Genomic DNA, 14,309 nt, shown 5'->3' on the forward strand with positions numbered 1-14,309 from the left:
ATCCCACTGAGCCCTTTCATAGCAGGAGAGGAGGCCAATGGAGTTGGCGATCCTCCAATGGGTGTCACACTGGGCAGCGACCCTCTTACCCACAGCGTCAATCTTTTTGCACTCTATCTGGTGGGGGTACCCCACCAGATGTTTGAGAGTTGGCCCTCTTGCGTACTATATGGCAACTACCAGTAAATTGGGTGGAAGTTGTCTTTTATATGTGTAGGGTCGTTGGATAAAACATTGTAGTTCTTGTCGACCCTTGGTGTAATCACACTCGACCCAACAAGGTCATTGAAAATGTTGGGCGTGTGTTACAACATGCCTTTCAGCATTAGCAAGTATTGCGCCGAGTGCTGGCTGGTGAATAGAGTCTCAAACAAAATGTTGTCCTCTAAAGGCTGCGTGTGTAGCTGGACTTTGTGGTAAGCAGCAGCTCTACCTATAAGGTCATGGCAGGTAGAAGTGTCTTCTGGCGGAGAGGGTTTAGTGGAATATAGATTGGGGTCTGTATCACAGATGGTTCTGCATCGCTTAAGTCCCACAGGTCATGTGGTAGGAAGAAAAACTGCATCCCTTTCCCTACCCCCTGTGTAAGATTGGATGGAAGCCTCTGGAAAGTATGGCGAGAGAACAGCAGTTGAATACAGTGGTGACTGTGTGGTGTGCAGGAGGCTTTGGAGGTGGGCTGAGGTGCACGGGGTTTGTGGCCTTGTCTGCATTTTTTCTATGCTATGGGGGAGCTTGGATCTCCAAAGTTCCCTCAAAGGACAATTGTCTTCTGACTGGCTGTGCACCAGTATGAGGAGGTCTTATAATTATACAACCAGTGTCCAGATGTATAACTTTGTGTTGCTGCCTGGAGTCTATTCTCCTCTTGCATCCACTGAAGCATAGGTGCCACAGGCTCGGAACCATGTGCTTATTTGCTGAAAGTGTAAGACTTTGGTTCCATTCAAGTTTTTGGTGCCAAGACTTTCAGGCCCAAAGCAAGTGCTTTCAATGCCGAGGTGGAACAGTGAATCATCACAGAGGGTTTCGGCTTCGAAGCTCATTCAGCACCGATGCAGGAGTAGTCTCCTTGAGAGCGTGTGTCAGGTGCTATTTATTCGCCTCCATGCCAGAGCTGAACATGTCCAAGGCAGCCTCTCAGTGCCAACCATGGCCCGAAGGCAGTGGTGGCCTAACAATTAATTTTGGGTGATCTGGGGTTGGTAGGTGACCCTTTGTGGTTGTCTGCTGGGGTGGGGTTTGAGATGGAGGGGGCCCAGCAAAACAAGGCTTGACCTGGTGTGAGAGCCTTCATCTCTTAAGTTGGTGCCAGAGCTGTCATCACGGGAGAGGGTGCCTTCATCTGCAGCAGAGACCTGGGCCTCCTCTTGAAGGTTCTTGCGTCCTGTGTATCTTCAACGCTGCATCTGGACATTCCAAGGCGTTGAGCTTGACGATTACGCACCGTCTTCTTGGACCGAAAGGATTTGCAGGCCTCGCAGGTAGCCTCCATGGCTCAGGGGAAAGGCACAATTTCCACACCTGGTGGAGATCGGTGCATGGGTACTTGGCGAGGCAGTGATGACAGAAGCAGAAAGGTGTCCGTTCCATCACTGGGAGGACATGGTGAGGAGGGAACATCAAAGATAAGAAGTCTGCCCCAAAGGGTGAAAATCCTCAGGGGCCGCAGCAGACTCGAGTCGCCCTGACGAAGTCGACATTGAGGAACGGATTAAGAAGACATAGAAAAAGCTGCTATCGATACCAATACCGACAATAAGGCCTAAAAAAGAATAAGCGACAATGGTGCAACCGGAGCAGGGGACCACGTCTGAATAGACAGCAGAAGACAACAATTCAACAATAGAATAGATGACCATGCGCATAGCCAGCAAGAGGGAGAGTAACTCTACCTTGTGACTCGAAAGACTTTCTTCTAAGAAAAACAACATGCACACAACCGAGCCCAACACTAGATGGCAGGATTATGCTAAGCATGTGCATTTACAGCCACACATGCCTCGTACATAACCTTTACTGCCAATAAGAGAGACTGATGTACTAAGCATTGTATATGGGAAATTTAACAAGCTTCAATGATACACACAGAATAAATACATCAACGCATTGCAGTAAGATCTTCTGAAACACACATCAGAAACAGTGAAGGTTGCAGCAGGCCAGGCTACACTTACAGAAACACACACAACATCCATGTGAAGCAGCACAAGATTAACTCACACAGATATGTTACGGCACAGTTAGAAACAATGCAAGCTTCCCCTGTTGAAGAACATTTTTGACTTAACACTGAATGACCACAAGGAAGATAAACAATTTGGTAATGCTTTCAGGGGGCAATTGATAGAGATATGTTGGCTTGCAGAACGCAATGTATTAAAAAAATTAAAATTAAAAAATTAAAAAAATTAAAAAAATCAGCAGGAATGCGAGGATTTATTCCAACCATAGAATATCTACATCACTAGAAAGGCTTTATTTGGAATACTGTGTTTAGTCCTCAAACTTATCTGGCAAACCCCATTATCTGGTTTATTATGTCCACGTCTAGAGATCACAACAGGCATTCTGTGCTGATGTCTAGCAGTCACAACTGGAATGCAAAATAGGATTCTGGATTACTCAGCTGGAGTGTGGCAGCAAGTGATTAAAAGAAATTTAAAACCTGTAAAGAATAACAGCAACAGAGCCGGAAATACAAGCAAAATAGATTGTAAAGTGTTGTGTTGAGTTCTGAAGGCTACAACTGATGTTATGGAGGCTATCCATGGCAAATGGTGCTGTGTTTTAGAGACCATCCCTTGCAAGCTATATACTCTTAGGAGGTCCATATACTGGAGTTATCCTTTGTTGAAGGGATCTATACCAATGCGGGGCATTTGTTCTGGAAGTATAGCCTTGAGTAGCATGCTCACTGGCTGCTCCTCCGTTATACAAATACATAAAATGTGGGGAGGTGGATATAGATTTTCCAAATACATGAGACCCTACACTACAAAGGAGAAGCAGACTTGCGCTGAAATCAGAGATATACTTATTTTATTGAATCTATGCACCTGAAAAGGTCCTTGCACAGTACCATACTATTTTACAATTATCAGTAATTTATATTTACCACTTGCTAACACTGTCATAGTAGCGACTATCTAAAGTGATCCTACCACTACAGTGGCAGTTTAAAAATTATATGATCATGTCACAAATCTGTACGAACTACAGTTTCACAAAAGAGATACTGTAAAAGGCACCCTCTGAAAATATTTTATGCATTAAAAATATGAAACCGGTACAGCTAAGAAATTTCATAGCAAATCTCTGACCAGCAGCGGCCTGAATATGTAAAACATTAAGAGGCTTGAAGAGGAGCAAATGTTAGTAGAGGAGATAAGGTAAGTTAAAGGGCAGAGGAGGAGCAATTCAGTGTTAGGGAGACAATACGAAATGCATGGAGGATAGAGCGAGATTACGTTGTGGTGAATGAAAGTGAGAATGACAGACTGAGGCAAGTCAGGTTGATTTGGTGGGGGGGTGCATGAGGAACATTAACAGCTTGAGCTAATCATTAGTTCTAGAGGTACTCCATGGGACAAGAGCACTGCTGTGATTACAATGGCATCAAAAAGGGACTGCCAACAAACTCCTTCAGGATTGGCAGAGTGCCTCTGGTTTTACATGGCATAAATCAAGCACAAGTATGAAGCTCCAGCTGTCAAATATCAACAGCATGTAATGCATCATCACTGCAGAGCAGAGTACCGGATGCATCTCAGTCTCCAGCCATCATTTCCATGCAGCTGCTTTAAAGTCCCAGCATAAACACCACTGCCTAGCTCTGCCTCTACTCTCCCATTAACCGCTTCTGGCCAGGACAGCTATCTCTCTCTGTTACACAGGAGGAGGATAACAGCCTCATTGGTGGTTTCAGTGATGCTCACCGAGAAGAACAGGGGGCAAAATAATGTGTTGGTAAGGTAAGCAGCAAGGAAGGGATGCTGCGTGATCGTTTTGTCTGCATCCTTATCCTGCACAAAAGCTGTACGAGTAGAGAAGTCATCATCCTGGATGCATGCGTGAGGCTACCCCAGCTAGGCATGCACTCACACACATCAGAGGTTCAATCCTCTCCTGTAGTGCACTCTGCTGTACATTTCATCACTGCACCCAAAACCATAGACAAAGAAGGACGTGCAAATCAGTGATAGTAGCATTGCTTGGTAAAGCAAGGTTAAGTTACACTCCTTGAAGTTCCAGAACTACATAACAATTTTTTGTAATACCACAGCATTAGTTTCAGCCTAGTGATGGTGAAGTGCAACAACATCCACATATGAACAACGTTTAGAAATGCTTAGCTGTGGATCCTTTTCTGCAACCAAAATGTATTACTGAAACTTAAGAAAGATATTTTCACCTAGAAGTAATGAGCAATTAGTTACAGTCTAAGCTGGCATGACAATAAAGATTCTCTAGCTCAAATCAAGCCTACGAAGTTCGCTGGAAGAGGTGCAAAATGCAACACATGATGCTGAGGGGGTAACAACTGAAGAAAAGCATGGTCAACGGCTTAAATAGATGAGTTCAGCTAAATGGATTTTTTGTAGCCAGGAGCTATGAAAAACCTGCAACCATACTGAAATAATGATGCTTTTGTTAACAATTGATGAGTACCCCAAGCTGCGTAAAAACTTTGGTGCACCCAATTATAACAGTTCCTGATCCTCACTTGCATGCACCACAGCTAAAGAGAGGTAGTACAAGGGTCCGTTGATACGGAACTGCAAGAAAGACAATGAAATAATACTGAAAGCTCAAAGATGTCTATGAATTTAGGTCAATGGGCAATTCTCCTGTTCACACTTGTTCCTCTTTATTGGCTTCTTTTTAACAGAAAGAGAGAGTGAGGCCTTTTAAAACATTAAGGTAACTGAAGAACGGTATGGAAACAGCATAATTTTAAGGATGCAGGTTAGACTATTAAACCTGTGGTCTTTAGTATGCTGCTTGTAATAATGTCAAGTACGCCTGAAGATATGTAAAAACTACTAAAAAGAAGGCATGAAGACCCCTCTTGAGAAAGTATTTATCAAGAGACTGGCCTCCTCAACTTCAGAGACAGGGCTGAACAACTTAAGGGAAAACCATTCACAGAGACAGTCACTAAGCTCAGGCATTGAACGTTTAAGACGCATGTTCTACCTATAGTGTGGGTTTTGTCCTGCATAGTACTACTCCAATAAACAGCCTCTACACAGTGCTTAGGTGACAGGAGTATTTCCATTTTCCACTGCCAAGGCTAGCTTTTACCAATATATGACCATGACAGGTATCAGGAGCCCCTTAAGGATAGACGATCACAAATGTGAAATTGGGTCCTTATATTAAAGTGATCAGCAGAAATCAGAGAGCAATTTCCCTAAATATAAAATAAATAAATTAAGATGTAAGAATGGGAAAAAAGCATTGCAAAACTGTTCTCATATTCATGCCCAGCAAATACTGCATGGGTAAATACCCAACCAAAACTCTGAAAAGGAGAAAAAACTATGGGGCAACAAGAAAGTCAGCTGCCATAAAAAAATAAAAATAAAAAAAAAAAACACATGGGTGGATAATTGTCATCGCCAAAGCACTTACAACTGGTTTCACGGTACAACCTCCTGCCCTCTCCAAGAAGCATAGAGAATAACAATTTACTCACCTTCAGTAACACATTATCTGGTAGAGACTGTCTAGCCTCAGATTCTCTACCTTTGAATATCCTCAGGCGTCAGAATGGAGCTGGAAGATTTTCGAGCAGTACCCCATGCACACTGACAGGTGGTGTCACTCGGCTCCATGTCTTCCGCGCTGGAAGTGACTTGTGCAGTAACTTTATAGGTGCCCCACTGGCATGCTGACGTTAGTTATTTTTGCAACTTTTCACGGCAGCATGACTGAGCCACGATAAGAACTGACCACTCGTGTTGAAAACACTAAGGGCCTGAAAAGAGTGTCCCTTACACCTGAACCGGATCACAATGCAGCAAGGATGGGAAGGTCTGTAAGGAATCAGTGGCTAGCTAGAGTTTCTACCAGATAAGGAGTCCCCAAAGGTAAGTAACTTGTCCATCTGATAGAGACTTATTCCTTACCTTTGAATAGCTACCAAAGTAATACCTCCCGGGAGGGGGGGTCTGCAAAGCAAATTAAATCAGAAAGTCCTGCAGGACCAAATGGGCACATTATCTGTCATGACATACCTAACTGCCCAGACAGCAATGTTTTGTAAAAGTGTGCAGTGATGCCCATTTAGCTGCCTGACAGATATTCAGGAGACGGACGCTGCATGCTAACGCTTTGGTCCAAGTCTTGGCTCTGGAAGAGTGAGCTTGCAGGACTTTAGGGGGCTGTTTCTTAGACAGCGTGTAGCAGATCTTAATCAAAACGCAAAGAACAATTGAACATGAGATGGTCCGCTTCAGCACAGCCTTACCTTTTTTGACTCTGACATAGCCCACGAAGAGTTGAACATCCACCTGGAAATCTTGTGTGGCCAAGGAAGAAAGACAACACACCTTTTTTTGGGTCCAGATGGAGGCTCTCCTCCTCATTGGACGAGTACGGCGAAGCAAAGAAGGTAGGCCTTCATGGAAGGGAGTGAAGGAAGGCCTACATGGAAGGGAGTGATACCCTTTGGAAGGAAGGAAGGTCGTGTCTGGAGAACCAGGTTTTTAATGAAGAGGGTGGTAGAAGGAGTGTACATAAAGAGTGCCTCACTGACCCTCCTGGCTGATGTTACGGCCACTAAGAAGGCAGTTTTTATTGTCAAGAACCTAAGAGAGTAATTGTGTAGAGTTTCGAATGGGGCACACAATAGAAAGGTGAAGGCTAGGTTGAGGTCTCACCGAGGCCTGATGAATGATGTAAGGGGAAACATATGCTGCCGGCTTTTAAGGAAATTAGTCACAACAGCTGACTTAGAGAGAAGGATGGTCTAGCAACCGCAAAAATGCTGAGATGGCAGAGAGTTAACATTTAACTGTGCACAGAGCACTGCCCTGCTGGGCCAACGACAAAGCAACAGGTGAACATTGGATAAAGGTGCAGAAAGGGGGTCAGTGTTGTGGGAAGCACAGGATGACACAAACTTATCTGAACAGCAGGCATATGTCGACTTTGTGGAGGGACGTCTGCTGCCAGAATAACATCACAGACTTTGGGAGAAAGGTCGAAAGCTCTCAACTGTTGCCACTTTATCTCTATTCAAGTAGTTGGAGGGTGTGCGTGGTCAGGTGCAGAACCTTGCCCTGTTGCTGTAACAGAAGATCCTCCAGAAGAGGCAGCCTTACCAAAGTACTGATGGTCATGCTCATCATCTCGGAATAGCAGACTCTCTCTGCCCAACCCAGAGCCACAATGTCTTGGGCCCAGTGTTTCCTGATCTTCTTGGGAACTGTGGGCAGGAGTGTTATTGGTGGAAAAGCACAAAGGAGGCCGGAACTCCACTCGAAATAAAAAGCACCTCCAAGCGAGAGTCACCTTGGAAACTCCAGCGCATAAAACTGCTGACACTGCATGTTCTCGGTGGTGGCAAACTGATCTAACCAAGGCTCTACCCACTGCTGAAAGAGACATTGTGCCACCTCTGGGTGGAGACACCATCTGTGATCCACTAGGCATCTTTGGCTGAGTCGGTCCGTGGTGGCATCCAGAGATCCCGGCAGAGGCTGCACCACCAGGGAAATGCGTTGATGTTCCAGACAAGTCCAGAGGCCCAGAACCTCTTGACAGGGTCTACAATCCCACCCACACTATTTGTTGCAATACCACATGGCAGTAATGTTGTCCGTGAACACCTGCACCTGCCTTCCCTTGATCAAAGGAAGAAAGGCTTTTAATAGCAAATCACCTGAAGCCCTTACAGATTTATGTGATGCTTGGACTCCACCACTGCCGGAGACTAGTCTTCTGATCTCCACCTCTCCTAGATGGCCACCCCACCATTAGATCTGGTTGGTAAAGGGAGAAGGGTCTACCACTGGCCCAATTGCAGCTTGTTAACCACCACTGCAGGTCCTTGGCAGTTCCCTCCAAGAGCTGAACCTTCCCAGAGAGATTCCTCTGATACTGCGACCACTGGGCCTTCATGGCTCAATGCAGAGCCCACAGATGCCAATGAGCATGTGTCACTAGCAGGATGCAGGAGGCCATGAGGCCCAGCAGCCTCAGAGTTCGTCCCACCAAAATCCAGGATAGAGACTGAAATATCAGTATCATAGCATGAATACCCTGGACTGGCCGCTCAGGAGGATAGGTTAGAAACTGAACCATGTCCAGAAAAAGCTCAGATGAAAGGGAGCGTTGAGAGGGAGTCAGGTGTGACCCTGGCATGCTGACAGTGAACCTCAGCAAGTGCAAGAGGTTTTCCATAGTCTGAAAGTGGATGACAAATGCCTGGGCCGAGCCAGTGTTAAACAAACAGTCACTGAGGTAGGGGAAGCCTGTAATCCCCAAACTCCACAGATGAACTGCAACCACTGCCATCACCTTGGTGAACACCCAGGGAGTGCTGCTAAGGCCAGAAGGTAGCACAACAAAGTGCTTGTGGTCACTGTGAATCGCAGATAGCATCTGTAGGCCAGCAGGACAGGGATGAGGAAATATGTCCAAGTTCAACGCTACCATCCAGTGTCCCATATCTAGGGGAGAGGCACCTTGAGCGAACACGAGCATTTCGAACTTCAAGAAGAAGTCAAGAAGATGAACATCAAAGACAAGACAAAGTCCTTCATTCTTCTTTGGCACCAGAAAGTAGCAGGAAAAACAACCACAACCTATTTCTGATGCAGACACCCTCTCTATGGCTTCCTTGGCCAAGAGAGCCTGCACTTCTTGACAGAACAAACAGAGATGGTCCTCCGTCAGCAGATCAAAAGTGGGTGGCATGAGTAGTAGTGGTAACACAAAGGGTGAGTAAGTAGCCCCTTTAGGCTATCTGGAGAGTCCAACTGTTACTGAGCGCCAGTGGTGGAGGTGAAGATCCTGCCTCCCAATGGGTGGTCATGATGGTCTGAGGAGCGGGGCAATGGTGGTGGCCAATCATCCTATTCACAGACACCTGTGCAGGCCCCAAGTAGGACGTCCATAAGAGCTTCACTGAATTGGGAGCAAGGGTTCTGAGGTGGTGACTCTCAGCAGAAGCACCTCTGTTATGATGTTAGTCTTGACTGCCAGAGAGGAGAGGTTAAGGTCCACAACCTAAGCCGCCCTGTGCACCACCACTCCAAAACAGACTCCCTCCTCCATAGCTGCCTAGGGGCTTTGGCACTGGAGCAGGTGCTAAGGAAGGCCTCTGTCTCGCCTGCAGTTCAGCTCCAGCAAAGGATCCTTGAGGTCCGACTGGCGCAGAGGGTGAACCAGAAGGCATGGTTCCAGTAGAGTGACCTCCCGCGCCCGTGGGCCCAAAGGCCCTCCAGAGGCACTGGGCTGCTCAGTGATGAGGTATATGGCCTCATAAAATTCCTTCAGCTGGGCGGGGGTTGCTCCGGCTCTGGGAAAATCAGGGAAGAACAGAGTGGAGCCAGGGTCAGCCCCGCCAACTCGTAGACTTTGGAGTACTGACACTTCTCTTGTCAGACGACTTCGACAGATGCTGGGGAGTCGAAGAGTGTTTGGACTTCTTGTGCTTGTGGGACTTACTCGTCTTCCTAGACGGCGATGAAGACCATTCAGAAGGGGCTCTGTGAACGGTCCCAGGACCTCCCAAGTGAATGGAACCTCGAGCGTGGCTGAGTCGACCAACATTGGGCAGCGAGGAGCTTAAGGGGTCACTCCTTCAGCGCCTTCGGGCATGGCAAGGCAGTCCTCACACACCCTGGAGTAGTGTCCCGGCTCCATGCGCCACAAAAATACCAGGTGTGCGTCTGTCACCGACATTTGCCTTGGACAGTCCCACATGATTGGAAACCAGCCGCTTTGAGTGACATCACTCCAGGACATCACTCCAGGAGATGATATCTCAAAAAGATTTTGACAAAAAGTTGAGGGGGTAGCTAAATCCAGATCAGCGCTTACAGGCGCAGAAAGGAAAGAACTGATGTCAGCACATCAATGTAGCGATTATATAGGTACTGCGCTTCTCATGTCCAGCACGGACGATGACATCAATGCTTATCCGAACAAAGCCACCTACCAGTGCGCAGGGTGTACTGCTTGCATTTCATAGGGATAGAGTCTGACACATAGGGATATTCATAGGTAAAGAATCTTGTGGCTAAAAGTCTCTCTCACACACAACTTAATAAGAGTTGCCTAGAGGATGCAGTGTTGGAGGGAGACAAGGGGCATGGATTCATAAATGCCCAGGCTAACATATGCATTAACTTTAAAGCACAATTTCAAATACCTCACCCAACTATAAAAAAAAAATCACCAGCTGAAGTGTAGAAGGCAGGTGGAAAAGCAGCATTCACAGCCATAACCTCAGTGTTCTTCTTTTGTTCAGATCATCACAAAAGGATACCATGAAGCAGACTTCTTGGATAATAGCCTTGTTCTTTTCTTCTTCATTTGAAAGTAACCTCTGTGTTAGATAAACAAAAGGCATTTGTAAAGCAAAATAAGGACAGACATCAGTAATGAGATCCACAAAAAAACATGAAAGGAACTATTTCATCAATAACAGCTTATCCATATGAAGAACGCACATTTTCTATAAAAGCAAGCCAGCCATTCCATAAATGCCTTCAAGTGGGAGGAGTGCAGTTTAAAAACTACAAGTGCACAGTACACCACCGAATGGGGCAAAACGAAGCAGAGTTGAAGATAAAGCCACAGTTTGTTGCGAACACAACCACACTTGAAACAGTTCTAGGCTATGGTGCTGGGCATATACATATACAGGTTTAATTTACTGATTATGCACTGTCCGTGAATGTGTCGCTGAAAGGCATGATAAAGTACATTTCAGCAATGAGGGTGAGGTTGACAGAATAGAGTGCGATGTGCCTTCTCCTGTACTACACCACTAAAGATGCTTAACAGCATATACAGTGAATGGCAGATTCAGAACCCATCAGTGGTTGTTGTCAGAGAGGTGTTGGAGCCTGGACAGCTATTGTTCCTCACTGCCATAGACAAACAACTTGGCACTGCAGACACTGAGGGGTGCACTGTTGAGTTAGAAAGGAACTGGGGTTCATAATTGTCCCAGGACAGCTAACTGTTGCCCTAAGCCCCCTGCCAAAAGGGACTCGGAAGGACAGACTGGCAAACAACAGGTGATGGTGGCCCAGTAACAGGCAGGGCTTATAGCCCCATGCAACACACTCCAGGGTTAAAATGATTCAGCCACCATGTTGCTAACACAAGGGGTAGGTCATGCTTGGCCTCACAGAGTGGAGGCATTACAATTTGCCCCAATCCTGAAAGGCTTTAAGAAAACAAACTTTGAGCACTTGAAGTGGTCTTCCACACCAGTTGTTCCCTGGGGAGTCAAGAAAGCATTAGGATCTCTCCATTTCATTTGGTTTTGAGGAGGCCCAGAATGGATCTCCTCAATGTGGAATGGTCGAGCCCATTTGTGGCACTGCAGGAGTTCTCCAAGTTCTTTTCATTGAAGAACAGAAAATGAACACTTGTCCCCCTGTCATCATCCAGATCACCACCCAAAGGTGTCACTGAACAACTGCTGAACTAAGAGACATGGACCATATCCTGCAGTGAGCCAGAGAAAACAGCACTGGGACCATCAAAAACAACAGTGTTCCTTTGTTTTGATTATACAGCAGTAGTACAATATAAGTTAAACTCATTCCAACTGATTAATTAAAAGCAGTGCAAGACAAACGTATATGTTATTGTTTCTGGCCAAGTCTGAGATACTGGAGGGCACCAAGTCACCGATGGTGAAGTAACATTGTAGTGGATTGAGTCAAGGAGTCCATGAAGGGCCAAAACCCCTGGGCGGATGTTATGGCATCCATTGACCTCAAATACACAAAAGAATTAGAAAAAGACTATGCTGATGCAGTGAGTTTTAGGCTGATCATACATATGGCAATTCAACATGTGCCCTGGGTGACAGATAACCTGACAAATGGGTCAGCACTATATCAGACGGCTCTCAGTCCAACTTAGAGCTGAGGTCCTAGATCATATCCATGACTGCAGTTAATATCACATGATCATTAACACATTTATGCTTAAAGTAAAGTAATTAAAAGGGTAATTTAGTGCGCTTCATACACCTGCACTGAGGGGAACATTAGTATTTAAACATCTTCTTCACAGCTGAATATCGTCTAGGTCACTGTAATCAGGCAATGGTGGAATCCTATTTTCACAGCATGACCACTCCATACCCCCAATTCACAAGGGAAAGAGCATTAAGGTAATTCAAATTGACTAGATGGATCTGTACAGAAATGGGGTGTTGGGGGTTGTTTTAACTTCAGTTTCAATTTGGTTGTACATATGGTCTAGATGAGATTTAGATGGTATATGAGAATGGTTTATGTGGAAAGGTACACTGTGTGTTTTATAAGGCCATTTATATTAAAACCCGTACAAGTTAGCAGATCCAGAAGTCATTCTTATGTCTACAATTAACCAACAATTCTGTGGTCTCCTGGATCAGTCCGTAACACGTTTTATACAAACTTTAGCATATTTTCACATATATCCATTGTTTCATCACAGGGCTATGTGGGCAAGGAGGAGGTAAAGGGAGAAGAGAGCAAGAGCTGTGGCTCCACACCAGGCCTGTCAGTCCCCTGGTACAATTAAACCTGAAATATTTTTTTAATTCACAATCAAAGTTAGAAACAGTTGTCAAATTGTCAATTTTTAATATCTTAATTTCTGTATTATTAAATTTTCTAAAATAGGTGTGGACCCCCTGAACAGGCGTCTCAGACCTCGGGGGGGTCCTTTGTGCTACTGAAAATAAGGTACTGCGTCATTAGAGAGACTTTAATTTCCAACACCGCTGACAGCATACTGTAGATCTCTTTCCATATTACGAGCTTGACGCCGATGTCACCATTGTGTAGTTATAGTTAGGACCTAGTTATCACAGGACACAGATTTTTTTGTTTTGCTAAAATCTTTAGTGCTGTCTCACAAATCTTCTTGAAGCTTTTAAAAAAAAAGAATAAAAAAGAAAAGATAAAGTTGATCTACCTAAGATCTTTCTGGGAACGATTTATGGTGATCTGTCTAACGCAACGGTTCCCAACCTTTTGACTTTTTTTGTGGGCCCCTACTTCATCGTTACTGGAGACGGGGACCCCCACAGAAGCTTTACCGGAATCCAGGGACCACTGAAAGCTGGGGACCTAATCTGTTAATATTATTTAATTTTCTAAGCAGTCGCAGACCCCCTGGGGAGGCTTTGCGGACCCCCAGGGGTCCCGGACCACAGGTTGGGAACCAATGATCTAGCGGGGTGCCCAGAACAAAAGGGGCAGTGCCAAAACAGATTTTCCCCATACAATATTCAGAGGGCATTTCGAATAGCGCTACAGTCCAAACAGTTGAAGAGAATTATACCAACGTTGGCAGAAAGCTAGATCTTTAGCTAAACAGAGTGCTTTTTGTGATTTTGAATGATTCTGCTCAGTAGTTTTTGAGAATTAATGTTCAAAATGTATACAAATCTGGACCGTTGGCCTGAAATTCAAAAATGTAAGCCTTCTGAATGGCTGAGAGGGCTAATTTTTTATTCACTGAGCCTGGCTAGGAGTGTCCCATGATGCCCTTCATGGGCTTATTTGCATAGTGGTGCCCAGATCTGGGCAAGGGTACAACCAACATGTCATAAGAGTGCTGTGGAAGCTGCAGGGAGAGCAGCAGCCCCCAAAAATTATGCTTTAAGATTAACCCTATATTTCCTGGGGTGTGTACAAACTGACTGTAGGAAACTACCTTTTTGACATGGTCACCCCTCCCCCTTTTTGCACACTGGTGCTGAGGTTTCTTGACCGAGGTGCACTGGGTCCCCCCTAAACAGGTCCCCAGAGCTCTCGCCAGAAAAACAGTTAACAATGAGTACAATTGGCACATTCCTCTACCTGTGCGAGTCCCAATTAAATGGACCCCTGGTACCATGGGCATGGGCAGAGAAGAGGGTCCCTTAGGGCTGCAGCATGTATTGTGCCACCCTCAGGGACCTCTCCTAAAACGAGATGCACACAACTGTCATCGCAGTCTGTGGTGCGTGTCCTGATGCAAGCCCTCACCCCTCCCCCAGACCTGGTGTAGCCACCCCCTGCCCTGAGGCCCATTTGCACAAGGACAGGCAGGAAAATGAGATAGTCATTAGGCGC

General features: G+C 45.6%; 1 protein-coding gene across 1 annotated transcript in view; it reads right to left on the bottom strand.

The window, feature by feature from the left end:
- GAK (cyclin G associated kinase) overlaps positions 1–14,309 on the bottom strand; it is a 1,188,967-nt gene that overhangs the window by 1,055,796 nt on the left and 118,862 nt on the right. The window contains exon 3 of the mRNA XM_069236701.1: positions 10,505–10,564. Coding sequence (XP_069092802.1) covers positions 10,505–10,564 — 60 coding nt within the window. The remainder of the gene's footprint in view (positions 1–10,504; positions 10,565–14,309) is intronic.

The sequence above is a fragment of the Pleurodeles waltl genome, chromosome 1_2 (genome assembly GCF_031143425.1).
Source record: "Pleurodeles waltl isolate 20211129_DDA chromosome 1_2, aPleWal1.hap1.20221129, whole genome shotgun sequence".
Classification (NCBI taxonomy): domain Eukaryota; kingdom Metazoa; phylum Chordata; class Amphibia; order Caudata; family Salamandridae; genus Pleurodeles; species Pleurodeles waltl.